Genomic DNA, 25,099 nt, shown 5'->3' with positions numbered 1-25,099 from the left:
CATGAAATCATATCAGTTGCAATTACACTCAACAAATCACAAGCTTTTGCTGCTGCTCGGCAACAAATTGGCGTCTAACTTGACTCAGGTCAAGACAGGTGTGGTTGAACCGTTAATGACTTCTGCTGCTGCCGGCCAACAGAAGCAGAAACCAAACAGAAAATCCGCCATTTTAATGAGACATCGACAAAGAGCACAAACAAGCGATCAGCTGCCATGATCAATGAACTGTTATGCTTGTTTGTTTTTAGACCTGGTCAAGTGAATGCCATTTGCTCCCAGAGACGAAAAGTGAATGTAATCAGCACAGTGAAAGGATTCGCTCAAGGTGCGCCTCAAAAAGATCAGCTACAAGCATACAGCAGCATCCGAATAGCAAACAAATTAATAATTATGAACTTATGCAACTCGGATAATTTGCCTATCAATGCACTGCAAATAGAGCGAATGATTGCTCAAGACCTGACGAGTTGATGGAGTAGCAACAGCTCTCTGTGCACTCATTGTTGGAAATTTGAGCGCCACCACCCGCATGTCACGCAATTGAGTGTAAAATTACCTTTTCATTCATAAAATACCAAAGCGCAGCAAAGAAAAGCGTGCACATTTTCACTTATGCATTTTCCCTTTGCCATGAGGCAACCTGACTGTTACGTGCTGAGCAGCCAAGTCGCTGTAACACTAGCTGCCGCAAAAACTCGGTTACTTGGTCAGCGGCAGGCAACCACCAACAACACCGACATCATCACACTTAACCACAGGCATCTCACTCGTCACGCAGCTGTCCATAATGCAAGCATTGCAAAAGTTGCATCATTATCAACATAACTGTTATGCCTTGAATATATATTTTATATATTATTATAAATGCCAAGAGCCAAAGTAATTTCTCCACCAATCAAAAAATTATATCAAATTTGCGCTTCATTTAAGAAACATTTCTTTTGGCAGTTCAAGCAAAAGACAGCGGGATATTTGATCAGAAGATGCAAGTATGCATGCATTTATGCATGAATGATTATGAGATGGTATTTATATTGATTAATTTTTAATAATTTGAATAATTATGTTTTAGGATCAGTTAAGGATGATGAATCGAAACAAATTTTTAGTTTCCTTTTTTAATGTTCGTATAATCAAAAGCCAAACTTACAAACAAAACTAAGAATAAAATAAGTTCTTAGCTGATTATTTACAGGAATAGAAAGGTTTATTATATATAGATACAATCGGACTTATGTGTACAATAAATATATTAATTTCTATAAAATTTATTTATATACTATAGTTATTATTATGATACTTCGTATACAAACTGATGAAGATGACAAGAATAATAAAGTTCTAGTCGGGAGTGACCGACTAGGGGATGCACAAAATCCTTCCTGAGCAAAGCTGAAATTTCAATCATTCTATAATTGTTTTTTAAACTACATTGACTTAATTGCATAATTATTTAGATTTCCAATAAAAACAGTCATTCACTTTCTCATTAAATTCCCGTTCAAAACAGTTTTTATAGTGCTGCTATTCTCTTTCCTCCGCACAGTTGTCAACAATCTGCCATAGCAAATGATTTTAGTTCCATTATTTAGCCATTTCATCGAAGGCAAGGACACTTTTAGGCAACTCATTTAACCAGGTCGCTGATTATGGGAGGCTAAACACATTTGCACCTGCTCAATGGCAATGAAAACAAATTAAAACCGAAAGCTCTCCACACAAAGTCTCTAAACATTACATTCATTCACAAATTAAGTGTAAATAACACATTTTGGTTGCGCAAACAAATACCAGATCATCGAACGGGAGCTGCGCAGCGGCAGCAAAGTGCTTGACAACAGGTGCATAGCACAGGACGGCGTCGTCAGGTGTTGAGTAAAGTGCATTTGCATAATGACAATGCAATTTGAAATAAACGCAGGACACATGTCGGCGAATAAATTAATTTACTCTACTTCTCCCTCTCCCTCTCTCTCTCGCACTGCCTCACACATTATTTATGCAGTCAAAGCAAACGTGACACAGAACAATATGTTTGAGTTGGCCAACAGATTGAGCCACACACAGAACATGGAGCAGACGTTGCTTGATGATATTTTTAATCCAGTCAGAGAGCCCGACAGTCGTAGAAGACGTGCTCACACACTTGCATTAATTGGCTGGCTCAAATGTTGGCCTAAAACTTAAACGTAGTAAGTAGCTGTCTGCTTTCCATTCTGTTTGTTTTGCAGCTAAACTCCTTTCTGCCAGATTCCCGCTTCCTGCTCTGCCCGCTCGCTTCGTTGGCCATATTTCAATTATAAAGAACTCAAACGAACTCAAAGGCGTGCAATTTTCAAATGCCAATTGATTTTGCAGCACTGACTGAGCCGGGCTCCCACGCCCAGCCGGACGGATGGACAAATAGACCTGCCCACACACACACTCATACACAAATACATTTCCGCCGTAGTTTGCCCGGCGACTTGTTAGTTGCATGGTTTTTCATGCGGGCAGGCAAACAAATGCGGCAATTGGCATAACATAACTAGCGGAAAATGCAAGAGGTTCTGTGCTGACCGACTAGCAGATACTGCGGGATTTATCAAAAAGCAAGCATGATGCATAATTATGAACGACTTTGGAAAACATTTCCTGTTTATTAATCCACGATTCTGATTGAAATTCCAATTATAAATGCTTCCTAATATTTGTAATTTAAATGTTTAAATATTTATGTAATTTTTGCATAAATAAATAGTTTGTGCTATGCTTTAATTCATTATGAATACTTCCTAAAATTTTGTAATTTGAATAATTAAACATTTACATAATATTTTAATACATAAATGGTTTATTCTATGTCTTAGTTTAGTTGTTCAGCTAGGTTTGATAGTAGAATAATAAAATTATTATTACTATAAAATATTAAATATTCTTAATCTAGTTTATAAAACATTCCGTGCATAATTAATAAATATTTAAAATAATTACTTAATAGACTGAATCGATTTACCAAAATTTAGGCATTATAATATTATTAATCTTAAATCAAAAGCCTCTAAATTCTTGCATGTTTTAACATGTTCAAGTTGAGGCGTAGTAAACAAATTTCAATGAAATGAAATGTATTTTTAATACATCTCCATCTAATTAGTTAAGCTTATGAATTCGGATAATAAAGCTAACAGATTAATCAATTATAAGCGGAACGCCAAAAACAAACCCTAATCGTAATATTTTTGACACAACACGCAACAATCCGGAATAAATTTGAATATCAATTCGTGCGATCAATGCGAAAAATTATAATTTGATTTTTAATGAACTACGGCTAACATATTAATTTTTAATATGAGATTCGGATGAACAATAGTGGAGATAAAATCTAATTTTATTAAATATGTGCAGTTAAATAACATCTATTAGTCACATGATTTATCTTGAATAAATATCTCGACTTTGTTATAGCAATAGAGGATATTTTAAGTTGATCATTTCAGCAAACATAAGTCAAAGTCTGGCAAACACTCGCATTCACACTCACACCCACATTCACACTCACACCCACATTCACACTCACACTCACTCTCTCTCTCTCTCTCTCTCTCTCTCTCTGTTGCAGTTTCATTCAATTGCGTTTGGCATTCGAGGCGCGTGATTTTGCAACTTGTGAGCTGCAGATTTGCCTTGTACTATTTTTGCCAGAGCAACTAGGAATGGGGGAAGGTAGGCGGAGGGGGGTATATGCAGTCGAAGCTGGCAACCGCAGCACCCGCAACATTTTGCCAACAGTCACCGCAGCTACAATGTTGACAACGGCAGCGACCCAAGCGCTGCATCCGCATCCGCGTCCATTTCCATTCCCATTCCCATTTCCATGACCAGGTCCATGTCCATGTCCACCATTCAAAACCATTTAAGCGCTTTGGCTAGCTCGGTTTCTGCTTTCAGTTTTCTTTTCGTTTTGGTTGTGCTCCCTTTTTTTATGCGTTTTCCATACACTTTTTTTTTTCTATTTTCCTTTTTATGGGTTATTTTGACGCCTTTGGCGCTCTGCGTTGGAGCAGGAGGAGGGAGTGGAGGGAAAAAAAAAGAGACTGAAGCAAATAAAAGTGCGCCGCAGGAAAAAGAGCATGTTATATTTCTTTGGCTGGGCATTATAATTGAAAATCCCACAAAGGTGTCGTCGTCTGTGCGCTTTGTGACTAAATTGAATTTAGTAATCGGTTCTTTACGTTCCTCCTATTTTTCCTTTTTATACCCTGAACCCATTGAAAATGGGAAATCAGGGTATAATGTTTTTGTGTAAAAGTATGTAACAGGCAGAAGGAATCATCGCAGACCCCATAAAGTATATATATTCTTGATCAGCACGACGAGCTGAGTCGATATAGCCCTGTCCGTCTGTCCGTCCGTCCGTCCGTCCGTCCGTCCGTCCGTCCGTCCGTCCGTCCGTATGAACGCCGAGATCTCAGAAGATATAAGAGCTAGAGAGCTGAAATTTTTTGTGCATACTCGTGAATACCATACGCAGTACGAGTTTGCTTTATTTTTTCGATAACTCATCCGATAACTTTTTTATCGAGAATAATCGAAAAATTGATTTTGTTTTTCGAGCCTCATCGGAGTACTATTAGACATAGAGACTTCAGATTTACTGTGTATATATATATGATGAATACAAACATTTTGTAATCAACAGATTTTGGATACCACGTCCCCTTCGCCCCAAATTTGTAAAAAACGTATTTCAAGTACTAGAGACTTGTGCTTTGGAATGTACACACATTTTGACCATATAATTACGCCCTGAAAATTTCATTAAGATCGTATGTTTACAAACGAAGTTATTCACCAAGTAAATTCTCATACTATTGCCCACACTGCAGCGCAGCCCAAGCGCAGTCGCTGCTTACTGCGCAGTTAGCAGAGCGCGGGCGCGTGAGGGTGGATGCATGTGTATGTATGTGTGCGTGCATAAAAGAAGTGCAGAATGATAAGAATATCAGCTTGGAGGGTTCAGGGTATCTCCTAGTCGAGCAGTCTCGACTAGAGTCTTCTTACTTGTTTTTTTTGTTCATTCTCACATCTTTATTGGCTTAGAAACGAAATAACAATCCAACAGGTTTTTTTTTTCACTTTCTAACTATTCCAATCAATACAATTTTTAGGGCGGTTTTCCCACTTTAAGGTCATAAACAAAAAGAGTTGTTAAATCTATTGTCTGATCGTGATTAAACACGCGAACTCGAATTGCCTCAGTTTTTAATTGTTTTTATGGGAAAATCAACTGGCATTACGACCACAACAATCTATTCGTGCAATTAAACTGAAAACTCACTAATTGAACTTGAAAACTAGCGAATTAAAAGTAAATGTAAATGATGAAAAATTTTAAAGACATTCATTAATCAACTTCAGTGTGAAAAGCGAAAACAATATAACATAATTTCAGGTCATTGTATATGATATGTAATGTGTATACATATCTCTCAATCTGAATGGGTGTATTATGGGAGAGCTGGCATCTTAACGTGGCCATAAATTAATCTTTCGACTTATAGATAAGACAAACACTTATAGAAAGTGCAAAGCTTGCGTGATGGTCAAACAAAAAGTTGTTAGGAAAATCAATGGAAAGGAGCTACGCGCTAAGCTTATACTCTATTGAATGTGTCGAAAGTATCTATAATAATAATTAGGTAATAGTTTTTCAATATGAATGTAAATTCCGAGCAACAATGGGTTGTACAAAGACCACTATGACTAGATTTGCCACGCCCTTAGTGGGCGTATCTAACCTAACCAGCCCAGCAACATTTTATTGAACCCGATTGCATACAAAATGTATATAGTACTTTCCAAAAGTCCATGTTTTAAGCCTTAGTAAACACGTACCTTGCATCCCAAATACTATTGCTAAACACATTCACAAGGTGCAAGGAATATATTGGCTTTGCTTTGAGATTTTCTGAGCGAGTAGCTCCCGGCTGAAAGATTGTTTGAACGAGTGTAAAAATTCAACAGAAAATAATTAAAATCTAATTACAATGATTTATTTAAGTATATAAACATATACTATGCAACAGTTATTTTTATTATAAATAAACTTGACAAGATAGAAGATAAATGCAAGTCAAATATTAAGCTTAACTACAAATGACATACGTTTAATTTAAGGTGAATGGCAGCACATCTACTTTATTTACACAAATACTGCACTTCACAACAATGAGCTACAGTTACTCTATGATTTGAAGAGCCTTCTTTGTTGGGTCATAATATTTGCGTGTTTATATCAAATTTTGTATGTTTTATTACGCTTTCCAAGCTGATCATAGTTTGTGGCCTATGTTTTTCCAGAAGAGCGCAAAGGTTAATTATCGCCCAGTGAAAGGCGGCAATGCACAAGATAAATGGCTAGAATTAGCCGTCGGCTCAGGTACATAAAATGGTGAATCAATCAGTTTGAAAGCATAGCATAGGTAATTGCCTGTTAATGGATTCATTTAAAGCCGCACAAGACAGTTTCAACGACGGCAACAACAGCGGCGAAACGGTAGTAAAAACAAAACACAGACCTGACCTAGGGCAAAGCAAAGGCAACACAACAAGATCAAATGCCGAGGGGTGCCAGGGGGGGGCAAGCAGCACTATCAACAGCCAACAGTCGGCAGATCGCATACAGCACGCGTTTGCTGCTGACCGCACGAATGCAAAAACACGCCAAAAGAGCGAGAGAGAGCGGGAGAGTGGGAGAGCAGCGGCCGCATGCTCTCTCGCGCTGTCGGCTAGCAAGCAGTGCGCGCACTGCTTGGCTTCAGCTGCAACAGTTTCAAATAAACGAATCGCGCAGCCGCGCTTTTGCCTCAGTTTCAATTGGAACGTTGCGCATGCGCCGTGGACGAGATTTAACGCGCGCGGTTTTCGATCAGTGAATTGTGATTTCGTTTTTGTTGTGGTTTGTGCGAAATCTCTGCCATTCAATCTAAAAAGCTTATAGTTGCTAAAAAAAACCACACATTCTAGACTATTTTCATTAATGAATGATAAGAATCGCGTACGGCTGCAATGTGAAAGTTGACTTACACAGAAAATATTCTTATAAAATTAAGTTGATTGTGTGTTAAGCGCCAGCAACAATGAAAAGTGAAAATATGCCGAAGAAGCTTTGACATTTTTTTTTTCTAAAATATTTGTTTTGTTAACACAACGCGACGAACCCCAACACAAATAGACGACCCCTTTTGAATAATCCGCCGAGAGACAAGCTATAAAATGGACAGATTTATGCACAAATTTATTTGTATTTATTTGCTTGGAGAGAGCGACAAATTAGTTTAAATGCTTTAGTAATTTGAGGTGTCAAAAGGTCGTAAAATAACAATGTGAATTGAAAATGTTGCAAAAAAAAAAAAATAATAATAATGCTAATAGAGGCTTAGCTTTTCTATGTCATCAAACAATTCACTCAGGTTTATTCAAGGGATTTTTTTTTTGGGTCATACCCAAAACAAATCAGAAATTTCACTCTCAAGCCAAAACTTCTGGACAACTTTCCAAACAGATTTTCTTCACAGTCTATGATTGACGCCAATCTTGTGATTCTATTGCATCGAACAACTGTTAGCTTCAAAAAGCCCACACCTTAAAACAATATAAGAGTTAGACATTCTCTTTTTTTATTATTATTATAACCTCCATTATTATTGTTTCGCATTTAAATTCTACACGAAGTTACGCCTACTATTGAAATTTTGTTTCTTTCCGGCGGTGCTTTCTATTGAAATACCATTAATTTGATGTTGATATTTCTCAATTTAGTTTTATCTGCTCATCAAATTATACACAGTTGCTAATCTGTATATAGACAAGATTTAATATGCTACTATAGGCAGCTGATTTAAATCAGAAATACCAAAACGACGAGTTGATTTATAAACGCGATTCCTGCATCACCATCAAATAGAGGAACCCAAAAAATAGAAATAAAAGGAGGCAGAGATAACTAAAAATGCGAAGTCCGAGCCGTAGCAGTTGTCGCTGGCTGTTGCCATTGGCATTTGGTAAGTACAAATCAAAACCAAAAACAAGAATAAGAATGCTCTAGTAGGATATGCTCGACTTGCATACACCCTGAAGATTATATTTATATTATAAATGGGGAATGTTATATATTGATATAGGTGTTTATTTTTTTCTACATCATTCATCTAGATGTTCCAAAAATAAAATATCTTTTAGTTGAGGTTTCTTGAAAAACATCTTAATTTTAGTTCGATATCTTATATATCCATCTAAGAAATCAAGTCTTCAATTCCATATTAATTGTTTTGTACAATATCATTAGAGCAGTTTTCGATCAAAAGTAAATGATCAATTTAATACATTAGACTCATGTTATATTCGGCAATATCTGACTCTACAGACTCCGAAAGTCATGACTGAACCAATATAACAAATCTATCTATAGTGAGCTCACACAGCTTCACCTGTTCCATACACCTGCACAAAGTCAATATGCCCAGTTCACTCGTTATCAATGCGCTTAGAGTATAATTACCCGTTTATACCGCTAGTCGATAAACTCGTTTCACTTGCCACCGGGCCGCCGTTGCTGTTGCTTCTGGCGCTTTCAGTGCCGCTGAAGCTGGTTAGCTCGGGTGCTTCAACGGGAGCAAGGTCGCAAATGTCGGTAAATATTGGCTAAAATTATGCAATCCCCCAGGGGGGACGACAGGCAGCGGCTGACAACAGACGAGTTCGCGCGCTGGCCCCAGGGATTGGCGAGGACATTACGAAATGTCAACAAAATCAGAGCGAAGCGATGCGCGATTGTCCAACCATTGAATAATTGCCAGGAGCTGGTCACCGGTCGCCGGTCGCATTTTGAAAATTATGTATAAGCGGCCGCTAATACCGGATCTAGTCGAAATGATAAATATCCCAAATACGTGCGCATAGTGGCATTTGATTCGTTTAGCGTTGCACGATTGAGCAATGTGCAATGGACGTCCATGAAGCTGTGGACCTTAAATAGGATTCATCATATTCCATTGACAGCCAACGAATTACAGCGTCGCATTTTTACCTGTCTAGGTGTGCTGTCTGAATATCTGCGGTGCGGTGTGAGTTTTCGCGTTTGTCTCGGGGCAAACGTGCAACATTTTGTGTGCACTGCATTTGCAACTGCAAAATATGCAGCTAATTTATGCGGCTCGTTAGCGCATGGAATGCGCTTTCGTGGGAGTTTTCTGGGTATAGCTGCCATTGATATGTTAAGCAGGGCGGCAGGAGTTGAGCTGAGCTCACTGATATGAAGTAAGGAGAGCTGCTCAAACAAAACAAAATAATACAGCAGCAGCTGTCAAGCACTTGCGAAATATCCCAAGCAGTGGTATCAACTGCAATTGTGTGTGTGTAAATCTATGTGCATGGATTAGTGCATGATATTTGCGGGTTTATATATAGAAGAGGGCAGCAGGAAGCGGGTGATCTCAGATCACTGATCTGTGGTCTGTGCGTGTGAAAAGTTAATAGAATTATTGAAATTTATAATAATTTAGCTTGATATAAAAACAATCAAACTATATATAAATTAGAACAATCTTATTCTTGATACATTGATTGACAATATTAGCTCTTTAAGTAATAAATATTTGTCTTATATACGTTCAATATGTCATATTTTAAATATGGACTAAAATCATTCACATTTCCACTAATTTGCGTAAATTTCCAAACATACGTTTAATTAACTAAACTAATCCTCAAATATTTCAACACTTGCATTCACTTCGCTAAGCCTCTCTAAGCCTCTCTTCACTTAACTTGGGCTCTAGTCAGTTTAATGTTTGCGTAAAACCTGAAGATGGATTACTTGAAATAATTACAGTTAACCTGTTGGATTGCAATAACTTTGGTTTAAATACATTTTCCATACAAAAAAAAAAAAACACATGTTAGATAAAATTTATTAGCAAACTAAACTGGAAACGCTTTCCCTTGACATTATGTTAATAACTTCCTAAATAGATTATGGCAAAAAGCAAACAAACAAATTCACGTTCACGATCACGTTCACTAATTACCGTGAACTGTAAATCTCTCGTAATTTTACTTCACAATTTGAGTTTGTCAACTTTTTGGCTTTCGTGATAATCAACAAATTTTGTGCATACATATATATATATATATATATATATATATATATATATATATATATATATATATGTATGCACAAAATATATATATATATATATACATATATATATATATATATATATATATATATATATATATATATATATATATATATATATATATATTTTTTTTTTAATTTTTTGCCCACCAAACTTGAAATAATGGTCTTCAGGTGGCAAACGATTGCCAACAACTAGCCATGTAGTCAACGTGCCAGCAACGCCCACCTGGGGGCAGCTGCATGGAAAATGCTGCAACGCTTAGGCCTCAGCATTCAGTTAAAACAAGATTTTTCACTTGCCGCGCGTGGACAAACACAACTCGACCGCTAGTGAAAAGAAAAAGTAAAAATGTTTGCCGAAATCACTGAAAAAAAAAAGAGGTAAAAGTGCTCAAGGAGCGTGTGCTCGACTAACAGATACCCTAAGCTGCTGTAACATATAATATATATATTTAGATAGGATCAAGGATAGTAAAATAACATCAAAATAAATATTGTTTATCGAATTTATATTGGAAGAAGTAACAAAAATTTGGAATACTCGATATTTTTGTATACCTATTGCTGTACCTATATATAAAATTTGGTAATTCTTACTTTAAAAATCTCCCAGATATGCTTTACTGAAGTTCTTATATCGATATTAGCTATCAAAATGTTACCGATTTTCAGAAGAGGGTTATGGGTTAGTAAGTCTCTTTTAGGATTGAAGATAACTGCACATACCTTCACCTAAAACCCTGACCGCCCCTTACGATTTTAAGAGCTTACAGCAGCAAATCAGACAGAAGGAAAAAATTGTATCTGGCGAGGTAGTTAAACGGAAACGCCTCGGCTTGCTGCAGCCTGTGTCAATGACTTTGAAATGATTTCAACGGCGCTCGCGAGTTTCTCAATTCGAAATTTCACTGAGTGCGCGGGTCAGCATCGTACGTGAATTTGATTAGCAATTGGATAATTGATATAATGCGATCTTAAACTGATGGAAAGCATTGCTAGACGAATACGTGACATTACACTTTTACTTAAATGCATAAATTGTCTGCACTCTCTGTGAATACCAAAAGGCGATGATTCGTCGACTCAAAACGGATATTACGCGCATTTTTAACCCAATTAATAGCATAATTTTCGCCAGATTGAGTTGGATCCTAAAACGAGTTGTGCAACTTTTGCTTTCAGCCGCTTTTCAAGTTCAATGCTGTTACGGCTTTTCCAATCGGATTGCTTCACGCTTCCTGTCCAGCAGCTAATTTATGCATTCAATTTTCCTTAAATACACATATGTAAAACAGTTTCTCATTTTATTTTTTATGTGTGGAGTAAAGCCAAAGCCAAAGCCAGTTGGCTTAACTATTAATCCTAGAGGGGAATTTCACAATTTCACGCGGCGCATTGCAACACTTATTTCTCTCTCTCTCTCTCTCTCTCTCTCTCTCTCTCTCTCTCTCTCTCGTTTTACTTTTTGCCACGCGGCTTTCATTCGAACTGGACTTTTCATTTGCATTCGTGCTTTGATTGCTTTGTGGCCTTTGGCAAATTTGCACAATTTTCAGCCAAAAGCAGTTAATAATTTGGCAACGCAATTGGCAAGTCCATTTTGCAGATCAAGTGCTTTACTTAAGCAGGCGGAAGACAAGACTTAGGCTCTAAACTAGTTTTCGGCTATTTCGAGTGCCCAGCAGGTGCATAAACCCGGAGCTAAAATACATTTTTATGCCATTCTACATATTAGCATAATATTTTAATTGGAAATTCTTTTTATTAGGGTTTATAATCGTTTGACTCTTATATGTTAAAGAATGTGATTTAATTTTGTTGCTGTGAATTGTTGAGAAATCGAACGAAATATGTCATAATCATAGGCAACAACAACAATAGTAATCGATGCATTACATAAAGAAAAAGAAAAGCCAAAGAGAGTTAAGGGAAAGAGCGCTTCATACATGAATTTTCTTCAATCAAAATTCAAATGAAAGCAAAACGAGAGCAGAACGAAGTCGTATATACCCTACACAGACTGAGATATCTTATAGATAATTCATGTTACTTCCCAGTCATCGATAAAAGAAAGAATAGTTATCGATTTGAAGGAAAAATGACTAAGAGATTTTACGAAAAACAAAACCCCATCATTTGACACTTAATGATGGCTAGTATCCAATGTAATACTCTCGATAGTAAAGGGTTTTTATCACTATAGATAACATCTACAAAGATTTAAGCTTCATTAGCGCAGCCCCCAAACATTTGTTTCAAGTTTTTTGTTTATCGTAAATGTATTAAGAGCGGCGCCTATCAATGGTATTCTATGAGTAGGAACTAAACGAAACTATCGAAACTCTTTTAGAGTTAGTATCATAGAACAGCCAAGATAACCAAAAGATTTAAACCAGTTTTTGTCTTAACGGGTTTGCTGAACTGGCTCCAAATAGTGAAAGCTCAACAAGATGTGACCAATGTCAAGCCGCAGAGCGTTCAGTTCAGTTCAGTCAATAAAACTATTTAACATATATCGCAGTATAATTCAATTCAGTTTAGTCACTTCTGGGTGTTGCGTTTCAAAATAATGCCAAATATTTAGAGTTAATTTTCACAAATTCTTAAGAGTAAGGTTATGCAAAGCCCCAATAACTGGAAATGTCTCATTAGTTGCCGTCAAACTAATAAAGAATATTCATCTCAAATGAATACAAATTGCTTCACATATGCGCGCTGCATAATTAATAGACTCTACCAATATTAGTGTATATATGTACATATACATATATATTTCATGCGCCGCTAAACAACAACAACAACAACAACAATTGAAAACTGGGCTAACAACAATTGCATGAGCAGATGATGTCTATGCGCCCGCTGAGGTGTGTGAATATTTTTACAGTCATTACACGGCGTACTTTTGATTTTGGCAATAACAACCACATGACGACGTTGGCCAAATAAAGCCGAAAAAAAAAATGTCAACACATGATACGGTTACACTTTTATATATATGAATTTAGTTGTTTTTAAATACCCTTTACGCATTGAGAGTGTGCAATGCATTAAGGTTGATTTCATACAATAGCATATTTTATTCTAATCTCTCTGTGTAAGACTCCTATAACACAGATAATCGATTATTATCGATTCTTGTAAGAATTTATATCTCTTTATATATAATATAAATTCTCGTTTAATATCGATCCTTGGGCTTATCACGTAATGTGATTATAATCCTCATATAATTACAGAGAAATTTTATGGAAATGACAAGGCATTATTTTTTACATTTAGCATAAATGGTAATTTCTCTGTATATCTAATGGCTTCCAAAATATTTTCCCAATTGAACAAAAAAAAAACATATTTCAACATTTAACTCCAGCGAAAGTTGCTATACAGGGTATCTGCTAGTCATGTCCATTATCTTTTTGGCTTTGCATCTCTCTGCCTCTGTTTTGTTGTTTTTTTTTTGTTAACTTGGCTTATTATTAAACAGTGCAGAGAGTTGCTTTGTTAAATGGGTAGACAATGTGTAATGGTAACCCAAACAAAACGCTGCATTTGGTAAGGTATTCCATTGTAGTTGTTGTTGTTGTTATCATTATTATTATTATTATTGTTGTTGCTTTTATTTGGCTTAAAGTGCGACGCTTTCATATACAGCATTTTACTTAAGACTTAGGCGTTTGGCTCGTGCGTAACTCCGTCCGTAGGCCTTTATGGCACGGTTAGGGCCCAGTGAGCGGACTGAAATTTAGATGACAACATGACATAATTGCTCATTGTTATTGTTATTGCTGTTGCTGTTGCTGCTGCTGCTATTGCTGTGAAAATATTAGCTGTGTTGACAACGCCTAGAAGTGATATCATTAATTATTTAATTAACTACAAAGTGACATAAGATCCTAACCCAAAGGGAAAGTTGCTAAAGCTGCCGATGTGACTTTCGGCTAACTCGTAGATCGGCTTATATCTCAGCTATATACAGAGATATATGTATGTATGCATGTGACAGCGGGTTTACTGAACGATCGCCAAACGTTGGCAGCTGCTCAAAATCCCATTCACTTCGCACTCGTGCCACGACGACTCGCTCATCGAATTGCACAAAAGGCATAATTGAAATTGTTCACTCACGAATGCATTAAACGAGCGGCCATCAGTGATGCGATTCAGAGACGATAGGCCATATGGGTATTAAAAATTATTATTATTATTGCATTATTAGACGTGCAATTATGCTTTGATAACTCTATTCACTAAGCAGAGTCGCGAACTTGAAATGTTATTCCCCTTTGTAATTGCGGTTTTCCTAGGGTAGCGAGAAAATGGGAGATAGAGAGAGAGAGAGAGAGAGAGAGAGAGAGAGAGAGAGAGAGAGAGAGAGAAAGAGAGAGAGAGAGAGAAAGAGAGAGAGAGAGAGAAAGAGAGAGAGAGAGAGAGAGAGACTGAAAGAGAGATGAGAGAGAGAGACTGAAAGAGAGATGAGAGAGGGACTGAAAGAGAGATGAGAAGCAAACATAAAAAGTGAAAATGGTTAAAGAGTAGAGAGAGAGAGAGAGAGAGAGAGAGAGAGAGAGACGTATGGTATATAGAGAACACTAGAGTAAATTGAAGAGAAATAAGAATAGAAATATATTGAATAGATTGAGTAGGTGCGCAAAAGATTGTTAAAACAAGAGAGATAGGGACGATAACAGAGAATAAGGCAAAGAAAACTTAATTAAATTAATTTTTATTTTTTTATTTTTAATAAGATGAAAACTGGTACCCCATATGCATATTTTCATTTTAAATTAAATACCTCATTTAGTTTGCCATTGGATTGCCTAGGGAGTTCTAGTTAACACAACTCCTTCATATAATTTATCAAATTATTAAGGCTATAATTAGCTCGAAGTTTGTGTTTATGTTAAGTGCTCAAAATAACACAAATGTATCTACAAATTAACATAAAACAGAAGATATCAACGGTTGCAATCGAAAATGTTGATTCACTATGTTTAGCTGATTATTGATCGATTGCATAAACTAATTCATAGTTAGTGTTACTGTTGTTGTTGTTGTTGTTGTCAAGGTTCATTGCGACTCTACAGACGAGCTCTTCATAAATCAACGAGACGCCAGCCGTGCCGCAGATTAATTTATGCTTAAACTTAAGCGCCGTTAAAAGCCTGTGCCATGTCTGACCCCTGAGGTTAGACTTTCGGGCAAAAACTATAACGGCTCTCAGGAGGAGTGGGCTTATTAGTTGAACTGAAACAATTGTGTTTTGTTTCTTGACATTAACATAAATTTCAGACAATTATGTTTGACTGAATGAAATGTATTTATGATAAATGCTTGCTAAAATACAGTTACAACTGAAGGTCGGCTCGTTTATGTTAATTATATCCACAAACAAAACCCAAAAACTGGGAAGTCTTGAGTCATGAATGATTTCGACATGGATTGCGTAACTTTTATTACCGATTTTGGGCAGCCGCCGGCAGGTCAACAACAGCAAACAGTATTGGTTCTTAATCAACGGCAATAAATCGTGAAAAAATTGGCAACAAAGTTGCCAACTTGACAACATGATGCTCAACACCTAATGCAAAAAATAGTTAAACAATTAATTAGCTCGTAAAGATGGCGACATTGTTATTTGCATTTTTTGTTGTACATTGAAAAGGGTTTTAGGCAGGGTATGCTGATTTCGGGCAAATGTATGTGAAAGGCAGCAGGAGACGTGGTCCTATCGATAAATTATATAGATTATCGAATACCCCACACATAAGACAAACTTATCATGAACATAGATACCTATTAAGCGATTAGATCACACATCGACTCTATATGCCCACCTTCATCCTATATGCTGGGTAACTGTTAGTCCATCACTTGCTAAACTAAAGCACTTTTACTAAATTTTTTTTATTTATTTATTTTGCTTAGTTTTTGGCTTGAGGCCAAACCACAATCTGAAGCCAATGATCTCGACCGAACGAACAATTAAGCACTCCGATTCTAAGCCACATAATAGCGTTTACTAGACCATAAATTAGGGGCGGCATTTACGGCCAACAGCGACAACGACAGCGTAGGCGAACGTCTGACACATGCCAACCTGGCTAACGCCAAAAAAAACACAGAGCTTGGCCCATAGCCGCACGAATTACAATTAAGAGCGACTTTTAAATGCAACTTCAATTAAAGTGCGGCACATACTTTTGCTTTTCAAGTCAGCTATTAGCAAAAGATTTCAAAAATAATTTTACACATTTTTTGAATTGTGAGAATTGTTTAGATTTTGACAAAATTGAGAGAAAAACTTGAAAAATTACAAATTTGAAATACTCTTAAAAGTAAAGGCAAAAGACTTGACTTTTAATAAAGGATTTTCTGTTCTTTGGTAGCCTCAGAAAAACATTTGCAACTCATTTTTAAAATATATTGGGACTTTAATGCTCTTGAAAGTACATTTAATATTTTTCAAAGAAGCCAAAGGCTAGGAAATAAATTGACTTCATATAAAGGACAAAAGGATTTCTATTTTACATACCATTTTAATATATTCAGAACAATATATCTCCTAATTTATACAATACTATATATGTATATACACATATGATAAAACTGCTTTAAGAAATCATTGCCAAAGCCACGTGGGATCAAGATTTCGTATAAAAAACAATAAAAACTCTATAGACTACAACTTAATTTTTCATTGAATTTTCATTACAAATTAAAATAAGAGTAAAAAAAATCCTAAAATAAATATAATGATTTATTTATATTTAACCCATCCACTTAGTCTTCAACAGAAGCCGCGCCAATCGCAATCTATGCAAATTTCCATGACGGTAATTTGAAAAAACTTGTTCGCTTAGAGACGAATGGGTCTAGCGGGTCGAAGACCTCGCCAACCATGCGACCCATATGATCGACCAACGTTATGAAGCTCTGTCACGAGAGAGTATATCGAAAACTGAACAAAATTCTCATCATTGTCAATTGAGCCTTTCGCTGAGAGTGCATAGGGTCAATTTGTTGTGCGGGTCAGTTAGTTAGTTAGTCGACGGAGTCGACCTTGCCGGGGCCACAATTAAAGACGCCGACTTCATAATTGCGCCCCCAAAACTTGTAATTTGCAACAGCATGCACTTAACCGTTAAGTGAGCGGCGCATTCATAATTCCAAATGATTAAATTAAATGCGTATACGAAAAGTTGATGTTTAACTAAAAATTACTTCATTGCTAATTGCTTCCTCTCGCTGCCCACAGCAACAAAATTGATTTCTATCGGAAAAGCCTATCAAGCACGATTCATACTTTAAGTAATTTCGTAGCAAATGAAGCATTTGACAGATTGAGGAAATTGTTAGACGATTAATAATCAAAAAACTATTTAAAATCAAGAAAATGTATGTGAGAAAAGTTACATAATTTGATTAAGAGATATGTTTAATATATTCTTAGATTGCCTGCGCGATAAGAAAAACTAATAGCTAGCCATGGATGGGCGGATGAATAGTTGAATGCAACACCTTGAATTTGCCTAAATTTTCACATTGACTAAGCACCTTGACAAAATATTGAAAGCATTTCGGTTAGAATGTGTATCACATATGAATTTTATAACCTTCACATGAGTGAATATGGAAATATAATTTATTTTAACTAAGGCAGATTAATGCAAAAAATTTAGAGATAGATTCGATAAATAATTATGCCAGATTTTGTTAGACGAGACTAGAAAAGTATTTTATTACTACAGCTTCTATAACTAAATTACAAATATTATTGATTTTACCATATTTATTGCAATATGGAATGGATCATTTTTTTAATTTCATAATTCCACTTAATTCGTAATTAATAATAACACATTATGCAAAATACGAAAAGGGAGATACAGTGAAAACAAAAAATTAATAAATCAAAGTGATAGATGGCTCATATTATTAAATAACATATAAACTATGTATATAGTATAATACTCTTATTAATTTCCGCATCTATTTGTTAAGTCTGTGAACCACAAGCAACTGGCCCGAAATAATCAAAAATTTGGGTTAATTAGGAGAGCTGCAGTTCGTTACGCCCAGAAAAGAAATGGCTAGAGATCTGCGCGTTGTTTTTATTAATCATTTACGTTTACCTGAGCACCAACAGTAAATATTTGGCTTTGCCCTTAGCCGGAACGGAGCACGTTTTGATTAAGACCTTAGCAACGCTTGTTGGAGCTGTGATTAGTTATGCTTTTCATTGGCCCCCCCCTGGAAACGTGACTATGACGATCGAATTAGCAACATTTTGTGCCTTATATTGTCTCTGCATGTATATCAATCAGACAAGCCCCAAGCAACGGCTGGACAATCGACGATTAATTCTAAGCATTTCCATTTGCCGACAGGCAGCGACTAAACAATGGGCTTGTGCATTAATTGCCATTCAGTGAGCGCATTGACAAACAAACCAACTGACCTCGCCATGCGCCCATGCATTGGTCCAATGAGAACAAAATTAACCTCTGCATTCAGCAAATGACCCCAACAATTAATACACGTTTCTCTAAGCAGCAAAAATAACAAATCATAAGTCGAGTTTTTGCTGTGAACGTTTTTCAATTACTCCGAGTGCAGCATGGCAACTAGAGTTACCCTTTACTATATTCATATACATTTTTTTGATGTATTCAAAGTGAATTCCTACACTCCTTTAATACGCTATTAATATTAATAGACATTTTCAATTAATCAGCATAAAATATAAAATTAAAGCCGCTTAACTTTATGCTCTCTTGTACCCAAAACAAAGTGCTATGCAAATGATTCAGTTAAAACTTTTATCTATAATTTTCATAGCTATTAGATTTTTGTAACTAAAAGGTTCCATTATATAACATACAGAGCTCTACAATTTTTATGCTTATCAAAGCAGTATGAATTCAAGTCATTAAAATTCCGCTAAATACCCATTAAAGATTCATTTATAGCTTGTGTTTTTACAAGCCAATCCTAAGTGTATTTGTTGCTCTTGGATTTAACATGCTGATTAAACCCAAACGAAACTGGAGACCAGCTCTACATGACAAAAACAACTCGTCTGATACATATCACTAATATGCACTGCATATATATCTGCTAGCGAACTAGCAAACGAAGTCAATTCTGATTTTTTTCTCTTTTATAGACTTTGTATCATAAAGCTCTGGTGTCTTAGATCGTGCAGCCGCAACAGCTCGAGCCGGAGCTGCCGCACAAATTATGGCCAGCCGTCAGCTGGCAGCTGGCAGTCGACCTTGATGTGGCCATTTGCACAAATATCTAGACGATCTCTTGCCTCGATCGATTTTCGTGGCGCGCTACAAATCGATCAGAGCCGCAATAAAACAAAGTTTTGCAGCGTTGCGTCTCAATTTTTGTGCAATGTTTTTCCATTTCGCTTCTTTTTTTTCGTTTGGGGCTGTAAACTAAATTATATTCAAATTTGTTTGGCTTGGCTGCGCCTCGACTGATAAAAATCCCATTCGGACTGACTTCAAGTTGCTTTTACTTTGCCGCAACAATGAAATAAATAAATAAATAAATTACATTTAATTTGCGTAATCAGTATTCAATGGCATTGGAAAATTTCGATTATATAATTGCGGCCTGCAGTGAGGGCAGAGGGCCGGACTATATGAATGTGCCGGCAAATCGATATTACAACAGTAATTGTATGCCTAGATTTATAGCTGGAATTAGTTCATAAATTAAGCCGCATTTTCTTAGCAACCAACCACAACCACAAATCGTGCCTGGCCACGATTACTGATTGCTCATACGTCCCGTGGGCGCTGCATGGCAGCGGGTCAAACGTTTGGGTCAACCCGCCCAAAACCGAGCCAAAAAAGTGAGAGACCAAAAACCGAGTGTGAGACAAATTGAATGCAGCAACTGGTCATGAGTCATGAGTCATGAAAGACAACTAACTAACTACTCACTGCAGTTGAGGAAATCATTTTGTTAACAGATTTGCAGGAAGCACTTATGTAAATATTTGGAAGTTTTTATCTCACTTACGGATCAACTGGCCATGAAATGCAAAGCCCCATCATAATGAGATGCACCTGCACAAATGCAGACAGCTTTCGAAGAAAATGCAAATGCCTTAAACGCTTTACCGCGGCGGTCAGAAAGTGTAACAAAGGGCCGCAAAGCAATGCACGAATGAAACCACATTTCATTTGCATGCAATTAGCGGAAGCTGATAAGACGCGAAGAAAACGACTCGAAAGTACCCTGGGGAAAAGTTTGAGCGAACTGTGACTAAACCTCGCTAAGGTTAACCTATAGATAGTTGGTCAGTATATAGATAGTTGATGTCTTTTAGCAACTCGATATTGATCAAAATTCTTAATTCGTGCAAACCAAACCAAATTTTAGTTCCCATAACATTTGGAAAATAAATATATATATATCTTAAGAAATATCGAACATTTTAAACGATTAAATATCAAATAAAATATTTATAGAATTTTTAAATAATTAAAGAAATATTAAAATTGATCAACATATTAAATATCAATATCAATTTGTCTATATTAAATATTTATCGATATTAGATATTAAAACGCATTAATCAATATTTATTGAAATTTTATAAAACGTATTAATCTATCATCGTTTAATAAAAAAAAAAATAAAATAAAAAAAAAAAAAAAAAAAAAACATAACCGTTTATAGATTATAAGTTATAATCGTAATAAATGAGTTTCTGTTGAATTTTTAATATTTAGAAACCTATCGAAAATACGCTCCAATCATATAAAAGAGTTATCGAATTTGTGCTCTTCAAGTATCACCCTTAGTTGTTGAAACTGATAACGCAAAATGATCAACTAGAATTAATTATATATTGTACTTTACATACAATACGTTGTCTATGATCTATTCGATTTCCATGGAAATTTAGCAATAGACAACTGAAAACAAACGTCATAGAAACGTCAACCAATCAGACCCGGGCAGTTAGACAACTGGAAGTCGCTCGAACTTCCAACAAATTGAGCTCATTCACCACGCCATGCGCTATTGACAAGAAATCGTACCAATTCTAAAGTTGACAACGTGCCAGCCTCGCCCTCTGCCCCAGCCTCGCACAGCCGTCGCTAGTGACTTTGATGAACGCAATTTGATTAGCTGCGTTGCTCTAATAGACGGCTGTCAGGCCTGGACCTGAAGAGTTTGGTGCAATGGCAAGCCATTGCGACATTTGCAAACCGAAGCTAAATGCTACAGTCCGAAAATAAAATAAAAACAAAATCAACCCATTCACTTTTTTCCAGTGGAAAACGTGGAAATCAGCCAACAATTGAACATATTTTTTTGCTATACTTTTTTCCCCTTACTTAGCCAAAAGTGTAATTGTTCGAGCACAGCAAAACAATCGCTAGCTAAGTGCAAAGCATAACTTGGCTCACATATGGACTTAACTGAAAACGGATGCTTGTCGCATCGCAAGACAACTGGAATAATTATTAATTGATTTTTTTCTCTGTATTTTTTTTTCTTTCTCTGTTAGGCAAGTAGTCAAGGACAGAATGACTTTAGAATTGGCAGTTGTGAATTATTAAGCTCAATTAAGTGTTCTTACTCTTCGTAATATATCAAACAGGTATTTGTGTGGGAATTACCCGAGTTTAAACATGGCTGGTTCTTTTATCATAAACAAAATGCCAAATATATTATTGAATGTGAGGTGATCATATGTGAAATGATTAAAGCATTCTCTAAATTTTATATGAAAAAGTAAGAGGAATGTGAATAAAATATACGTTCCGCCTTTTGTTAATCGAACAGTTCAACTTTAATCATAGATGTGAAGTCGGTCTTTGGGAAATATTTGTATTAAATCAATTTTATTTTTATTTTTATCAGCGATTAATATGTTTGCTTGTACTAATGCGTGTCTATAATAAGCTACGACGCAACAAAATATATAATAATTAGTTAATTATTTATGCATTTGTTCAAGTATTTTTATAGTTGTGAAAAGCATATTAGAAAGTCTATGGGTTTATGTATTGCAATAGATAGAATTTCGAAATATATGTACAAAAGGCAGATAAAGTATTCAGAAATTTCTCAGCACAGTTATTAAATTCTAAAACATCTTAAGCTCAGATCAAAGACGTACATTAGCACAAAAAAAAATATAAATAAAAAATTTAACTACGCAAAGTTCATCAATATTTGATTAAATATATAATGAAGATATCATGAATGCATATGGCTTATTATATATGAATAAATTATATATTTTGTTAAACATATTGTATATTTCAAATAAGCTTAACCCAAATATTATTTGATATAACTTTCACTAAAAAATAAATATAACTTTCTATTGTTGCATGTTTCAAATTTAGGCTTATGCCAAAATTTGGCTTTCCGATAATATCGTATCATAAGCCACCTACTAAATGCCTTTAAACAATGTAATTATGCGAGCACGCTGCTATTTAGATTCAACTCAAGCCATAGTCCTCTCTTATGTAAATGCGGCAAATGATGATTAGCAATTTTCAGAAACGAACTACGCTGACCCCACGGCGTCGTAGTTTAAACTAATCTATGTGCGCTGAGCTGAACTCGCGCAACTTTTCGCACTTCAGAGCTGGCTAATATTTTGTGAGCCGAGCTTATTGCATTTATACGGACACTGTAATTAGCCTGTAGACAAGAGTCGGGTGCCGTGGCACGGCGCCTGCGCAAGCGGCCGACAGGCTGCAATTCAAATTGAAGATCAGCGGAGGGGGAAAGGGGCGATCAACTTGGTGTTTCACCGGGTAATTGAAGAAACTGTTGGTAAAATTGTAGCCAATGCACAATTTGCGCCATAAATGGATAACAAAAACAACAAAAAATAAGAAAAACAAGCAGAAACAGACTCAAAAATAAAATAAAACAATGTCGACAAATCTGTGACGTCTGGCTATTATAATTTTCAGTGGTAAATTGTTAGCCAAGTTTGGGTATTTAGTATCTATCGAGAATGGGTACGTCGACCCCTACGGCCGGGGCTCACAAAAATGTGTCCGAAAACACACAAATCGTTGCGTTGCGATGACAAAATTAAAATTCATTTACGCTCAAGTAAATATTTACGCAATAAATTTGCATTTAATTGCATTTGTGAAAAGCGAGCGAGCCGGCACAAGCGACCGAGGCATGCGAAAATGCCACAAAACATTGGCCAAAATCAAATCAAATTTGAAAGTGACGAAAGTGAAATGGCGACAATTAAATACACTTCCAACGTGTGCCAGATGTACGAACTAGAGTTAAGAGATAGGCGGGCTCAACGGCTCGTATGCTGGCCAAAATGCTGACGTAGATCAAGACTTTGATCTTGAAGCTTAAACGTGAGCTGGTTTATAAATTGTTAATGGCCGTTATATGGCTGTAAGTAATAAGAGAAGATAATGTTTTTAGTGAACATATCAGATATGTGGTATAGTAAATAGATGGAAGTTGAAAAGATTTTTTGTGAAGATAATTGTAATAAGAGAACATGTCAGATATGTGGTATAGTAAATAGATGGAAGTTGAAAAGATTTTTTGTGAAGATACTAGAAATATTTGTTAAGTAAATCTAGGAAGCAAAATGTAGAAAGAAATTGAATTTCGATTGGGTTGAAATTAATTAGTAAATAGCACATACAAATGAAACACTAGAGATATGTATTAGAACCATACAACTCTCTTTTAACTTAAGAACCTGAGCAATCTAAGCTTTATAACTTAGTTTAATTTTCATTTAAACAAACAGATTGAAAGGGTAACTTGGTAAATATTAAAAGCAGTATAGTCTGGAGAAGGTAGGCAGGTAGGTATGATATCAGTATGAATCAGCAAGTCAAGAAAAGTATATTGAAACATAGCAAGTTCTTAAATTAACTTTCATTAATATATTAAGAAACCAAAAATAGTAAAGGAACGTCCTTGATTGACAGATAGTTAGTATAAAATCCTAGAATTTATTTTTAATACCACAAAAATTACTTAAATATGATATGATATGATTCATATGATTCATGTCAAGTAACAAATCTCTTTAGCAATCGTTGCCTTGAATGTTTTATCATACAACCAGCAACTTGATAATAATCTGTATATCCCTTATCATGTAATATCCCCATACATATCATATTCCATATCCATTCTCAAAACATTCCATGTCAAAACTGTCATATGCTCTGCCAAGTGTATCTCATACAATTGCCCGCAAATGCAGTCCAAATGCCAACAGCAGGCCCAGCACCCCAAAGCCCCGGCTACCCACCAGTTGGTAGCCAATACGCAATGCTCAGACCCCATTTCGATGTCGAGGCAATCGAGGCAAAACAATTTGCGCGACGTATCGAAATCTAATCAAATTATGCGCCAGAAATGTCGAAAAAGCGTGAAATGTTTTGCCTGCGGCTCGGAGTACGCTTGCCCATTAACCCTGACCAGGCTGGACTAGCACTGGGGGAAATGAGCGCCTAGCGGGTATTTGGATAAGAGGGGGTCGGCGAGTCAGGCGGGGGTAATAGGTAATGGTTGCGCACCTGACGTATTCAAAAATTGCATCAAAATTGCAGCAAATAAGAAGCGCCGAATGCAAAGCATTGGCAAATGTTATGCAAAAGTGTTTGGCAAATAGCAAATAGCTACAGTTAGCTGTATCTGAATGTGCATCTGTATATGTATCTGGCGGCATGCGTAGTGCAACTAAGCACGGATGATGCGTGGAGACTCCATGCTCGCATTATTGGAGCGCTTCAGCGTTGCTCTGCGCCAGGAGTTGGGCTGCTGCGGCCAAAAATGTTTTGATGCGGTTCGCTTAATGTGTTTTAGCCATAAACCAGACTCAACTTGTCGCGGCCAAAAATGCAAAATGCCAAC

The 25,099-nt window shown here is 36.2% G+C and overlaps 2 protein-coding genes across 4 annotated transcripts in view; one reads left to right on the top strand and one right to left on the bottom strand.

Moving 5' to 3' along the window:
* Window positions 1-25,099, bottom strand: part of qin (tudor domain-containing protein qin) — a 70,583-nt gene that overhangs the window by 29,340 nt on the left and 16,144 nt on the right. The gene's annotated exons all lie outside the window — the stretch shown is intronic.
* The window catches only part of LOC115562175 (uncharacterized), a 32,388-nt gene continuing 14,133 nt past the window's right edge, over window positions 6,845-25,099 (top strand). For both annotated transcript variants that reach the window (XM_089265404.1, XM_089265398.1), the window contains exons 1-2: window positions 6,845-6,946; window positions 7,810-8,051. In XM_089265404.1, coding sequence (XP_089121530.1) covers window positions 8,000-8,051 — 52 coding nt within the window. In that variant the 5' untranslated portion in view covers window positions 6,845-6,946; window positions 7,810-7,999. The remainder of the gene's footprint in view (window positions 6,947-7,809; window positions 8,052-25,099) is intronic.

The sequence above is a fragment of the Drosophila navojoa genome, chromosome 2 (assembly GCF_054131105.1).
Source record: "Drosophila navojoa isolate 15081-1374.11 chromosome 2, UAZ_NAV_1.0, whole genome shotgun sequence".
Taxonomy (NCBI): Eukaryota; Metazoa; Arthropoda; class Insecta; order Diptera; family Drosophilidae; genus Drosophila; species Drosophila navojoa.
This window is presented reverse-complemented; position numbering and strand designations above follow the sequence as displayed.